Source organism: Aedes albopictus, chromosome 2 (assembly GCF_035046485.1).
Source record: "Aedes albopictus strain Foshan chromosome 2, AalbF5, whole genome shotgun sequence".
NCBI lineage: Eukaryota > Metazoa > Arthropoda > Insecta > Diptera > Culicidae > Aedes > Aedes albopictus.
Window position 1 is genome coordinate 179,197,554 of NC_085137.1, and position 14,721 is coordinate 179,212,274.

General features: G+C 40.3%; 1 protein-coding gene across 10 annotated transcripts in view; it reads left to right on the forward strand.

The window, feature by feature from the left end:
• Positions 1 to 14,721, forward strand: part of LOC109397513 (dual 3',5'-cyclic-AMP and -GMP phosphodiesterase 11) — a 460,696-nt gene that overhangs the window by 353,413 nt on the left and 92,562 nt on the right. For 5 of the 10 annotated variants that reach the window (XM_062850788.1, XM_062850787.1, XM_062850789.1 and 2 more), the window contains one exon: positions 3,248 to 3,893. The exons of the other annotated variants lie outside the window; for them this stretch is intronic. In XM_062850788.1, the coding sequence (XP_062706772.1) occupies positions 3,833 to 3,893 (61 nt within the window). In that variant the 5' untranslated portion in view covers positions 3,248 to 3,832. The remainder of the gene's footprint in view (positions 1 to 3,247; positions 3,894 to 14,721) is intronic. 10 annotated transcript variants of the gene reach the window in all.

Here is a 14,721-nt window from a genome sequence, read left to right on the forward strand (position 1 = left end):
AAAAGATATTTTTGGAATAAATTACCAATAGTTTTTTTTGAATACATCCTTGAATTTCACGATTTCACGAACTTAACAAAAAAACTATCAAAAACATTTTAGAGTCTGTTCCAAAATTAATTTCTTCAGAAAGATAAACTATTAAAAAATAAAGGTTCAAATCCAATCTTCAATTAACTGAGAAGTTGATTGAAAACGATCATTTTTATAAGAGCTTTGTTCATGCAACTCAATTCTGGGATTCTTAATACAATGATTTCGGACGTCATATTATATCTAGCATTCATGCATAGGATGGATGTTTGTGAATGTATCACATTGCATAACGTAGCACAGTTATTAAAAAAAATATGATATGTTTATCAAAGTGAAATTTCATAAATTGCACGTCTTTCAAGAGCTGTATGAAACAGGTTACACTGCAGACAGTAGAGTAAACATAGATCTGCGGAGATAATTCCGTTGTATCCAAATGAAATGTCGTAATCTGTATCCAAACGAGTATGATGTCACGATTTTAACAACGCCAATTGAGCAGCGCCGTCATACTTTTGAAAAATACAATTCACACGCTTGAAACATTTCACTCAGCGATGTCCGCATATATATGTTTACTCTACTATCTATAGTTACACTAATGATGATGAAACTGGGCGTGTTAGTGGAATACCTGTGAGTACTTACAGGTTACACTAGTTTATAAAATAAACGGAAGTCGATGCATACAAATTCAGGTAAAACAGTTTTTTGAATTTGCTTTCTGAAAATAGCGTTTACGGTTGTTGAAATTATTTTTTTTTTGTTTTTATTTATGTGTATTTTAACTAGTTGCTAATTCTACACTCAGTTGAAATTATGAAATTTACTTAAAATCTATTATTTAGAGTTGCATTTAACTAGTTTTCAATTTTTCGCATTAATAGAAAGCTGAACATAACATGTTTTATTCATTTGAATACACTTTTTATGTCAGATTGATGCAAGTCGAGCTTTTGATGAGTATATGGGACAAACTTCTTAAATTATAGTTAAATTTTCAAAAAAAAATACAAAAAGTTGTATATTTTTTTAAATAAGAAAAAAAAAACAAAATAAAATTATTTCTTCTCGTACCTTTCCAGAATCCCAGGTAACAATTTGATGCTGTACAAACGTTTTTCCTACTTTTTAAAGCAGCCTTCTTTTAGCTCCTAAACATCTAATTTTGGTAATTGTATTTTACCTTTAGCTGATTTGAGGTTTATTGATAGGCTGATTTAAGGCTTAATAAGTGCTTAATCAGTAATCAGTTTATTTATTATGTAAAAATTGTAAAAAGCAAGCTTTTGTAAGCCTATTTCTACCATTTGCGGGTTCCTTCTTCCAGAAGAGATGTTCTGGAATGTATAAATTATTGTGTGAAAAATGTGGTATTTTCCTTTATTTCGAGTGAAATAAAATATGAGTGTAATAAAAACATCACTAGGGTATGTGTACAATCCACCAAACTACTACGATAAATTCATAGTTGATTAACTACATACCATTGCTTTAAATTTTGGCTTATTCGCTTTTTTTGTGGTATTTTCGTACATTTTTTTATAAAACAAAATATTAGTTTAATGTAAACATCAACATTTTATCAAAAACAGGTCCAGTACATTGCATTGTAACGGAAAATTTAAGGCCTTACAACTACATGTTATGGCTTTAAATTTTGTTTTATTGACTGTTTTGTATGAAAATTATGGTATTTTTGTGGCTTTTCGAGTAAAATAAATTAGGTGTGTCATGAAAACGTCACTATTACTCATCAAGAACGTCCAGTACGCTTTCACGAATAATTTAAAGGCAAAAAACTACTTTACATTGTAAGCCATTATTTTTTGTTAACCACTTTGCGTGAAAAATGTGATACTTTCGTTGATTTTTGAGTGAATCAAAATTTCAGTGTAATGAAAACATCACTATTATTCTTCAAGTATGTCCCCCAAACTGCTACAAACATTTCAAGGCTAAAAAACTACATGTTATCGTTTTAAATTTAGTTTTGTTGACTACTTTGTGTAAAAAGTATGGAATTTTCGTAGTTTTCCTGGTAAAACAAAATAAAAGTGTAATTAGAACATTTTCATTGTTCATAAAAAATGTCGAGTACAATCCTACGAACAATTTAAGACCAAAAAAAACTATATGTCATCGCTTTGAATTTTGATTTATTGCTTATTTTATGTAAAAAATAGCGTATTTTAGCAGTTTTTTGAGTAAGGTAAAATATCAGTGTACTGAAAAATCAATAATTTTGTATAAACATGTTCACTCCAGCTGCACGCATGAATTAGAGTTGAAAAAAAAAAACATATGTCATCGCTTTAAATTTTGTTTTATTAATCAATGTGCACAAAAAATGCGCTCTCAAAAAAACTAGGAAGTGCCTTTTGCTTAATAACTTTGAAACCTGTCCGGTTCCCTCGCAAAAAAAGGTTTTGAAATCGGTTGAAAAACGGCCGAGAAATGCCTTGTCAAAGTTGGACTTCCGACTTTTTTTGGACCCTTGGTAGTTTAGGAGATAACTGTTGCCAACATTCCACCAAAACGTGGAAGAAACCCCACAAATTGCCATGCTCAACAGAAAAAAACACCCAGCTTCTTGATAGCAACGGAACTGGCATTTCATGACCTGCTCGTGCCATAAGGCGGACGATAGCACTTCAAAAGTTTCATGTTTCACCCAAAAATGGTTCATTCGAAGGTCAATCGTCAGAATTAATTAGGATCCAGGTTCCTGGAATGTATGTATAGCCAATAAATTGATCGGATGTTGCCTTTTACCGAAACTGAAACCAGCCGGACCACCAACTTCCAATTCCTTTGTCCATATGGTAACGAGTGTTCTAAATTTAGCGTAATATTTCCTCGGAAACAGTGGAAAAGTGGAAAATGTACAAATGAAAAAAGAAAAACCAGGTGCACCGCGCGTAACGACTGCTAGTGTGCATTGCTTAGAGTGGCCCATAATAGGATATTCTGAAATTTGAAATTTTAACAACCGCTGAAATAGGAAATTGACTGCCGGTCCTCTTTGGTTACTTGTTTTCAAACAAATTTTGAACATCATGGCTCAATTTACGCAAAAAAAAAAACGGAAATTCGAATTTCCAGACGTCAGTGTTCGAACTTTCAAACTATGAGGTTCAAAATTTCAAATTTCGCCTATCGTGGACCACTCTAACTGCAACATGACCGTTTCACCACCACCGTTCAACAGGATAAAAGATCGAGAAAACGAAACGAAAGACAAAGTGCTCGCAGATGGAAAAGGATCCGCCACGTGCCAATGCGGACCAGAACAACAGCCGGCGGGAGAAAAATGAACAGCTGATCCACCACCGGGGCAGATGGTGGGAAAAATGAGCTTCCTCCCGTCGTCGTTGCTCCTCGAATTCCATTCGTCCCCGGCGGAACCGGATGTGTTGTTGAACAAAGTGACTTTATTGTGGTAGGCAGGCAGCCGAGAAGCCAACGACGACTAGGTACGACGGACGTCGTCGCTATGCAGCAGTGTGGGTGTTGTAGGAATTTAACCGAACACGGCGACCGGAGATTGCATCGAGTGGTGTGGTTGTTGAAGTTAGACGTGGGTGAAGCTCCGGAATGGTGGGACGCTATCGGTGCGAAAAGTGAACCTAACCTTCTTATAACAGTAGTGAGTGGGGTCGGTGGTGCTAGAATGTAGTTTGTAGTGAACACTCTCGATGTCGGAGACCGGACTCGAACGAAATAAATCAGCGCCGGCCGGAAGTCGTCGAACGGAAGTGGACTTTTACATTAGCCACGGAATCAGAAGGCCCTGATGGGCCAGAGTGCTAGCATGTGTCGCTTCAATGGTTGCCGCTACAAGAAAAATAAGCAAGGTAATTATGGGGGGCAAATTTGGGGGGATAATAAATGTTTACAAATTTGTACGATCTAATGGAAGGTTATAGGATTCTCTTGCCATGCTTTGCTATTTGTATTGTTTTATAAACTTCTTGCTCCTACTCTGTATAGGGTGACGAAGAACAGGTTTGTTTTCTTCGCCATGAGGGGTTTTTGAGGGCCAAATTGCCAGAAATTTAGGCATATATGTAGCTCAGCTTTGTTGAGTAGGATTTGAGGCCAACTCTGAAAAGAAATTCTGAAAACTACACTTGACGTAAATATTAGAACGTTTAAACTTCTATTTCATTTCACTAGATTTTACATAAAAGAATTGTTTGCACACAAAATTGTAAGCAAGCTACATACTGCAGAAGAACTGTAATTTTACAATCCTAAGGGGAATTGTGTTGAAAGCGATGAAAGTCATTTTGTTACAGCGAACTCGATGTAACATTTTTGAACTGTGTGAGTTCAACAGGTTTAAAAAAAAACATGACGAAGAGAGCAAAAGTGTCGAAAATACTTAAGTTCTCCTGATTATTTCTTTCATGTTTACATATATTTGCATGACATCACATTTAAGATGTAAGATAATCAACAATAGTAAGCCATAATATTTGGTTTCTAGCTTCCGCTCTCCATCTTCTAATACGCCCGATGCTTACCAGATCACGATGTACCTCGCCTTCTTGTACCAACAAAAGCTGTGACTTCATCGTAGAGTCCAGCAAGCTCTGGTTCATCAGCCACGCTCCACTGCTTTGATCAGTTTTCCAGGAAATCATTCGGTCGATATAGTCGTATGTCGCCTTGAAGTCGATGTACAGGTGATTCACGGCATTTCCAGAAGATTTGTCGTTGGGTGATGAACTTTCCACGAACTCATTCGTTTTAGGTGACAGATGATAGAAGATGATCTGGAGTTGCACGTAATTCCACTTAAGTTGAAAAATATCCAGTGAACGGCTAGATCCACTCATTACTTATATGTGCTTCCCAAAGAGTTTGCATTCCCTTTAATTTCATTTTGTAAGAGAAAATAGAACATTTGTATGGGAAGTCTGTAACCCACATGTTGAACGCTTCCTTAGCTTACTGCTGTGTGCAGCATACTTGTTCCATGTTCTATGGGAATCCCTATTAACATGGGACAACTTTGCTGCACACGGTAGCTTAGCTCATCCTAATGTTGGACGACTCCCGCTACTATTAAAGCATTGTTCGTGATTGATGACGTACAATATGACATAAACCTATCATTAACCTGTTTTTATTTCGACCACCGAACCCAACATAGATCCAACAGTTATCCAACAGTGGTCCAACATTCGATATAATTTGACCCAACATCCAATCATTTTTCATTCTGGCAGAATTTGTTCGGGTTTTTCGTGTTTTGAACCCAGTTAGTCATTTGAGTGACAATTCATTCAAATGGCAAGGAATCGCTTCTCATTTTAAAAAAGCTCTGGTTTACTGAAGTAGTTTTAAACATGACTAGAAGCAAAGATGATTGAAAAGATTTGACTAGAAGCAACTGAAGAAAAGAACGCATTTGAAAACCCCTGGAACACTTCTGGAAACCCATGGGATCCCCTCAACCCCCTGGAACGCCCCTGAAGTCCCTTGAAAATCCCTGGATCGCTCCTGAACCCTCCTGGTACGCCCCTGAAATGGCCTGAAATACTCCTTACCCCTCTAAATCCCTCTGGAACGCCATTAAAATACCTTGAAACCTTCCTGAGGACCTCTGGACACTCTGGAACCTTTTAAAATGCACGACTAGGTAAAGTAAAAAAAATCTGGCAGTTATGCTAACAGCTTAGGATATGCCAGTGTTCAACAATATGATCCAATTATAATGATGCATAATGATAGTGTGATAAGAAATATGTTTATACAATGTTAAAGTTCAACACTGGACATCTTTCCACTTATTTTAACTATTGTGTGACTTTGAGATTTGTGGTCAATTTGCCAGCAAAACTTATTTCATAACAGCAATTTCTTAAAATTAATCTTAAAAATTGTGCAGTTTTCGTGTCATAAGCGGTACAAAACTTTCAATATTTTTCTTTGAAGTAAAATATGAATAATTTTGTAATTTAATTGGTGCAATATCGTAGCATACATGTTCGCATCCACACCATACGAGAATTACTCAAGTTAGATTTAAAATAAAATTTTCAGAAACTTTTCTACAATTGAGTAGCGTTCAACAATAGCTTTTTCCGGAAAAGGCTTTCCATGCATTTTTTATTGCACGACACTTTTCTGTAATTACCGCGGAAGGGACATTCTTGCTGGAATTCCTTTTATGAGTTTTGCAAGAATTCTTCTAAAAATATCTAGAAAATTCTCCAGGATTTCCTCCAGGAACACCTCCAGAAATTCTTTTGGACATTCTTCGAGGATTTATCAAATGTTTTCTGGAATGTTTAAAGAAAAACGATTGTCGCATGTTTTCTTAAAATGGGTTTAGCAATGAATCCTCTAAAGATTCGTCTTACACACTTAAAACAGAATGCCGAGATCGGCTGTGCGGATCTCGGTTAAAGTTCGTTTGCTGAAATCTCGTTTAAACGCTTGACGTTCAATGTTTGATGATAGCGGCACTCATGGGTGCTGCTATGAATAAACTTGACTTTTTGCTGATATCTCAGTTAAATTGCGATTGCCGAGCGCTCGGCTGTGCGGATCTCGGCAAAAGAATAAAAATTAGCCGAGCTCAACTGAGTGTGTAGTATCCCTTCAAAATACATCCCTGCCCATGGATTTCTTTGAAAATTTCGCTAGGGGTTCTTTCAGATATACCACAGGAATTTTGCACGGCCTTTTTTCAGGAGTCTCTCAAGAAATTTCTCAAAAGATTTATCTTGAAACTGACCGACATGCTTCTTCAGGAATTTGTTCCGAAATTCATGTAGATTTATTCTTGAATAAATTAACGCACTTTTTTAAACAGAAACTCCTCCTCTCCTCCTGGTATTACTCAAGAGATTTTGTAGCAGGGGCTCCCAAGCTTTTTGAGATGGGATTGTCAAAACATCTGGAGACAAAAGAATAATTTAGAAAAAATGAAACCAAGTTACTTACAGTGGCGTAACCAGGAATTTACTCTGGCAGGGATTTTCGACGATCAATGTTACCTTTTTAATTTGACACTAACATTTCGTAAACAAAGATACATTATAATACATTCAATTTAAATAGTTAAATTTTACTTCAGGAAACAATTTATACTGAAATTTTGTGCGTGCTGGTTAACCATTAAAAATTAAGGGGGGAGTAGCGGATTGACGTCTTACTAAATTTCTGAAAAGTTTTACAAAAAGCTTTTGGAAGTAAGGAAGTTCCACAAAGACAGTTTGACGAACTACAACAAAAAAGGGGATTTTTTATTGCCGTTCGTGTTTGGGCCGAAGGGTCTCAGATTTTCATGAAAGTTTTTCCACAGGCAGGGCTCATGGATATATGAACAAAAAAAATTGATAAAAATTCAGGGTCGCCTATTTTCCCGGAAAACTCAGGTGGAAATTTTTATTTTTCCCTGCACTACTTACTTTGAAAAATCATAACTCAAGAACGAAGCATCGTAAAAACAAAGTGTTTTAAGAAAATGAAAGCAAATTTTCTCAGAAATCCAAAAAAATATGAACTGGAAAAAGTTTCCCACAAAATTTTCCACAGTTGAGAAAATTCGTAAAGAAAAGACGGAAAAACTATGCCCGAACTCGTGGAAAATTTTCGAAAAAATATTTTTGAGAAGGTTATTTCATAAGCTTTAATCGCTGAAATTTTTGGAATGCTTTTTTTTTTTCGTTTTTGACTTATGGCCAATTTTGTTGAAAAATGGTCAAATGTGCCATAAAAGCCTATTCTTTGAAAAATCATAACTCAAGAACGAAGTATCGTAGAAACAAAGTTTTTTGAAGAAAATGAAAGCAAATTTTCACAGGAATAAAAAAAAATATGAAATGGAAAAAGTTTTCCACAAAATTTTTCACCGTTGAGAAAATTCATAAAGAAAAGCCGGAAAAAACTATGTCCGAACTCGTGGAAAATATTTTTGAGAAGGTAATTTCATAAGCTTTGATCGCTGAAATTTTTGGAATGCACTTTTTTTTTCGTTACTGAGTTATGACAAATTTTGTAAAAAAAATGACCATATAATATATGCTTTCATGGTCATTTTTACATAATTGTCCATAACTCAGTAACGAGTAAAAAGTACATTCCAAAAAATTCAGCGATCAAAGCTTATAAAATTACATTCCCAAAAATATTTTTTTGAAAATTTTCCACGAGGTCGGACATAGTTTTTCCGGCTTTTCTCTATGAATTTTCTCAACGGTGGAAAATTTTGCGGAAATTTTTTTCCAGTTCATATTTTTGTTTGGATTTCTGAGAAAATTTGCTTCCATTTTCTTAAAAAAAAATGTTTCTACGATGCTTTGTTCTTGAGTTTTGATTTTTCAAAGAAAAGGCTTTTATGACACATTTGGACATTTTTCAACAAAATTGGCCATAACTCAAAAACGAAAAAAAGTGCATTCCAAAAATTTCAGCGATTAAAACTTATGAAATAACCTTCTCAAAAATATTTTTTCGAACATTTTCCACGAGTTCGGGCATAGTTTTTTCGGCTTTTCTTAACGAATTTTCTCAACTGTGAAAAATTTTGTCGGAAACTTTTTCCAGTTCATTATGTTTTTGGATTTCTGAGAAAATTTGCTTTTTTTTTTTTTTTTACTTGTTCGTTTATTTGGAAGGCTCGGGCGCCACATGGGCATAACTGAGCCGAAATCTTTTGTTTTTACAATGGTTTTACATTTTACAATTTATAACTGCCTTAAAACTATGTTAGTTTGGGAAGCCGAAGTACTCGCGGCTGTTTCGAGGTTAAGGATTGAAAAAAAAAATAAAATAATATTGGGAAGGAGGGATTAATGGGTTTAAAACTAAATTATTTGCTAACTTATACTAAAACATTGATGGGACAATTGTCCATATCTGTAATGGAAGAAAGGACTTTATCGGTAGACAACGACAAGAAGAGGACAAACGGAAGGGGGGTGACGACAGACAGGGGCGAACAACAAAACCAAAAGGTGGACAACGAAAACAAGGAATGTACTACATCAAACTCTGACATCAACACGTTTCAAAAACTGATAAATCAGGTTCATGTATTCCAAATCAAGTCCTGCCAACACTTCTCTAACGGGTTTCTGTTGTTTTCCTCGGACCCGGAGAATTTCATGCAGCTCAGATCTGACCTCACGATACTCATTGCATCCCCACACGACATGTTCGATATCCTGGTAAGCCACGCCACAGACACAGAGATTGCTTTCTGAGAGCCCGACACGGAAGGTATGTGCGTTCAACAAATAGTGGTTGGACATCAACCGACACATTACACGAATGAAATCGCGGCTCAAATCCAATCCTTTGAACCATGGCTTCTTCGACACCTGTGGAATGATGGAGTGCAACCATCTACCCATCTCTCCATCTCTCCATTTGTGTTGCCAGCTGATCAAGGTCTCCTGACGGGCCAATGCAAAAAATTCATCGAAGGCGATTTGACGCTCGTAAATATCGCCTTCGCTAGCACCCACCTTAGCCAGAGAGTCCGCTTTCTCATTGCCCGGAATTGAGCAATGTGAAGGGACCCAAGCTATGGTGATGATGTATGAGCGTTTGGACAAAGCACTCAAGACTTGGCGTATTCCTTTCAGGAAGTACGCTGAGTGCTTCATCGGTTTCATTGACCGAACAGCCTCCAGAGAGCTTAGACTGTCGGTAAAAATGAAGTAGTGCTCAGGTGGGAGAGTGCGAATGTACTCTAAGGTGTAGTATATAGCCGCTAGCTCAGCAATATATACCGAACATGGCTTTTGAAGCATAAAGGTGGCGCTGTGAAATTCGTTGTAGACACCGAATCCAGTCGAATCATCGGTTTTGGAACCATCTGTGAAGAACTGTCTGGCCCCGCTAACATGCCCGAACTTACTTGCAAAAATTTGTGGAATACCTATGGAACGAAAAGATTCCGGTACACCGGTGATCTCATGCCTCATAGAGAGATCAAAATCCACAAAGGAGCTGTCGAAGTCTGAGAAGTTGTCACGATTGGTGTTAACCGGAGATGGGCTTACCTCCAGCGTCATGTACCAGTAGTATACACTCATAAAACGAGTTTGGGGATTCTGTTCGAGCAGCTTTTCGAAGTTTTCTATGACTAACGGATTCAGAACCTCGCATCGGATGAGGAACCGGAACGACAACTCCGCAAAGCGGTCTGTCAGAGGCTGTACACCAGCAAGTACCTCTAAACTCATTGTGTGAGTCGAGTTCATGCAACCTAACGCGATCCGAAGGCAACGGTACTGAACCCGTTGAAGCTTCAGCAAGTGTGTTTTCGCCGCGGATTGAAAACAGAAGCTACCGTATTCTAAAACCGATAGAATGGTTGTTTGGTACAGCCTGATCAGATCTTCCGGGTGTGCTCCCCACCATGTTCCGGTAATAGTTCGCATAAAGTTGATTCGTTTTTGGCATTTCTGTATCAGATACACAATGTGCTTTCCCCAGGTGCATTTGGAGTCGAACCAGATGCCGAGGTATTGTGAAGACATGCTATGAGTGATTGTCTTACCCATTAGAACGAGCGGAAACTTAGCCGGTTTGTGTTTTTTAGAAAAGACAACCATCTCAGTTTTCTCCGGAGAGAATTCGATACCCAGCTTCAGAGCCCAAGTAGACAAATTGTCCAAAGTATCCTGTAGTGGTCCTTGCAGATCGACTGCTATTGATCCCGTTACAGAAACAACACAGTCATCCGCAAGCTGTCTTAACGTGCAATTTTCCATGAGACAATCATCTATGTCTCTAACATAAAAGTTGTAAAGAAGGGGGCTTAGACATGAACCCTGGGGGAGGCCCATGTAGCTAATTCGTGAAGCTGTCAAGTCGCCATGAGCGAAACTCATCTGCTTTTCAAACAGCAAATTATACAAAAAGTTGTTCAGAATTGGTGAAAGGCCACTGTCGTGTAGTTTGTCGGAAAGAACATCGACACAAACTGAATCAAAAGCCCCCTTAATATCCAAAAACACTGAGCCCATTTGCTGCTTTTGAGCAAAGGCAAGCTGAATTTCTGAAGAAAGCAACGCAAGACAGTCGTTCGTACCTTTGCCTCTGCGGAAACCAAACTGTGTATCTGACAACATGCCATTCGATTCAACCCATTTGTCCAGTCGAAAGAGAATCATCTTCTCCAACAGCTTCCGTAGACAAGACAACATCGCGATGGGACGGTACGAATTATGATCCGACGCGGGTTTCCCGGGTTTTTGAACAGCTATCACCCTCACTTGTCTCCAATCATCCGGAACGATGTTGTTATCCAGGAACTGATTGAACAAGTTCAACAAGCGCCTCTTAGCGACGTCGGGGAGGTTTTTAAGCAAGTTGAACTTGATTCGATCCATTCCTGGAGCGGAATTGTTACATGAAAGAAGAGCAAGTGAGAATTCAACCATTGAAAAAGGCCTATCCATGTCGTCCCTATCTTCAGAAACATCACGAATTATTCGCTCGACGGGCACGGAATCTGGACAAACTTTTTTTGCGAACTTGAGAATCCACCGAGGAGAGCTTTCTCTATCCTCGTTTACCGACGACGCGTTACGCATTCTTTTTCCGACGTTCCAAAGTGTTCTCATCGAAGTCTCGCGCGACAAACCCTCGACGAACCGACGCCAGTAACCGCTTTTCTTCGCCTTGATCAAGTTCTTGAACTTGCTTTCAAGGGAAGCATACCGCTGAAAGTTTTCGACCGAACCGCGTTTCCGAAACGCTTTGAACGCCGCGGATTTCTCGCGATAGATTTCTGTACACTCACTATCCCACCACGGATTGGGGGGTTTCCTGCGAACCGACGGACCTGGCACTGGTCGACGTTGTGCCTGAAGCGCGCTACTGATGATCAGCTCCGACAGAAACCGATACTCTTCCCGCGGTGGAAGAACTTCTACCGATTGCTCACCGTCGATAATTGCTTCCGCGTACTTCTCCCAGTCAATGTGCTTGGTGAGATCGTAGGTGATATCGATCGATGGAGACTGATGCGACCCGTTGGAAATAGAAACAACAATCGGCAGATGATCACTACCATGGGGATCCTGGATAACCTTCCATGTACACTCCAGCGATAGTGAGCTCGAACAGATTGAGAGGTCTAATCGGCTGTTTCTGGGGCTGCCATCTTGAGCTGGAGGTGCCACTCGTGTAACTTCTCCGGTATTCAAAATTGTCATGTTGAAGTCGTCGCAGAGGTCATATATCAACGTTGAACGGCTGTCATCGTACAGTTCCCCCCAGCCTGTACCATGGGAGTTGAAATCTCCCATGAGCAGCCGAGGCTCGGGCATAACCGAGCAGATGTGAGCGAGAACCCTGCGAGATATCGCAGTTCTCGGAGGAAGATATATGGAGGCAACACTGAGGGTTTTACCTCGGATAGTCACCTCACATGCGACGGCTTCAATCCCTGTCATCGGATAAAAATCGACTCTGTAAAATGGGTGCTGCTTCTTGATCCCTAGAAGCACCCCTCCGTACGGGTCGGATCGATCAAGGCGAATGATATTATAATCGGGAAAAGGTAAGGTTACATCAGGTGTCAGCCACGTTTCGGATAGTGCAAAAACATCGCATTGTAAATTGTTAACTAAAAACTTAAAAACGTCTAATTTCGGTGTAATACTACGACAGTTCCAGTGTAGAACCGAAATCGTATCTTCGACCTCGGTGGTTAAATTAGCCATCGAAAGATACGATTGTCGCAAGGAGGGGCATTTTAGAAGCCAACTGCTTCAAAAGAGGGGTCACACAAGGAAGAAGTCCTTTTACAATGTTCTTCACGGAATCTGAAGCATTGAAGAAGCTGAGGATGATGTCTACGATGCCAGAGAGCGTAAACAATGGCGCACCCTGAGGTTGCTCCTGGTGCTCCGAATGCTGTCTTTCTGGTTGAGAATTCGAAAAACGTGGGACATCTGGGATTTTAGATGTTCCCGGGGGTGATGGAAAGTCTCGTTCGTCCTGGATTTTAAATCCTGGAGGGGAACGTTTTGTGACTTTCTTACCACTCTTCAAATTTGTCATGGTGGGTGGGGGGTCGCTGCTAGGCAGATTCCGAGGTTTTTTGGTGGGTCTCTGGAGCCTCATCCGTTTCCTCGTTTCACCCTTGAAAACAAAGGGAACCCCGTCCCCGACCTCAGAGTCAGAGCCCTGATCATCGAGAGATAAAGACGAGTAGATGTTACGGGATTCAACGGTCGGGGCAGCTTTTTTCAGCATTTCGGCGTAGCTTCGCCGTGATCGCTGCTGCAACGATCGTTTTTGATGTTTTTTCTGCTGTATGTACCTTGGGCAATCAATCAGATCATGTGGACGGTCGCTGCCACAATAAACACACTTGGGCGGCGTTTTACACGCACCGTCCACATGTCTCTCCCCGCATGTTGCACAGCGAGGTTTATTGCTGCAGTACTGGGCGGTGTGACCCAGCTGCTTGCAATTGATGCAATTCATTACCTTCGGTACATACAGCCTCACAGGTAGCCGAAGTTTGCCAATCGCCAGCAGATCTGGTAATGCAGATCCGGAGAAGGTCACACAAAATTCATCAGATGGTGTGTAAACCTTCTTCTCGCCCTCCTGGGATACCGAATGCAGTTGCCGGCAATCCAGTATCTGGACAGGAGGAAGAGAAGGGTTATGGAAACGACCACAGCCTTGCATGATCGTTTCGCAGGTCAAAGATGCGTCGGCGACCTTCCCCGAAATCTCTATCGACGCGCTTGGTAGGTAAACGAAGTACTCAAGTGTAAACAACTCGCAGGCCACAATCTCATTAGCGTGTTTTCGGTCGCCTACTGTCACCCGAAGCTTAGCTGTACCGACCATGTCAATGGAGACAACGAAGAATACCGCTTAGTCAGATCCTTGCTGATTTGAACGGTGTTCAAACGTTTGCCTTTGGGTCGGAAGAAAACAACATATGGCCCGCCAAAGTCGGGAGGGTAGGCCTTGAGGCGGGGGGTCGTCGAAACAGTTTTACTGTTGGTGTCCATTGGAGAAGCACCAGGGTGAAGGGAGACAAAGGGGTTAGCATTTATATCGCCTTGTTGGCTCGAGCAGTCCGATGCCAATAACAAAGCTTCGTTGATGCGGTACGACGTACCCCCGCCATCGTCATCATCGCCCATTGTGGTAGCTAACTACCACCACGGGGCACTCAAAAACTAACACTATCACGGGGACGAGAAATAATCAAAAAAAACAAGGGACAAAATTAACGCTACAGGAAAAGTGAGAAAAAACTGCTTATGTACCAAATTAAATCTAATCAAAGAGTCAGTGGAGAGGGGGGAACAACGAGAGGTAACTTTATGTACTTATCTTTGTGCACTCTGTTTAGCCACAGGCTCGACGACGACAGGTCCAAGCGATCGGATGGCCCGCACAGGGAGGAAGCGAGCTGCTGCTGAGCGCCCGACGCTGCGCTGGTGTGCGGCGGTTGAACGCTCTCTGCTCTTCTCTCGGTGGGCTGCTGCTGTCGACGACGATGAGCTTGGGTACTCACTGGAAGAAGCCGATCACGGCCGCGCGAGCGGCGCGGTGTGCGGGGGGTGCTGCACTTCTGTGCTCGATAGTCGGTCAATGCGCCACGTGATATAATGAAAACGTGAACTTTACTCAAATCAAACGAACTTTTGCGGCAAAAAATGTGGCCTAGCCAACCGC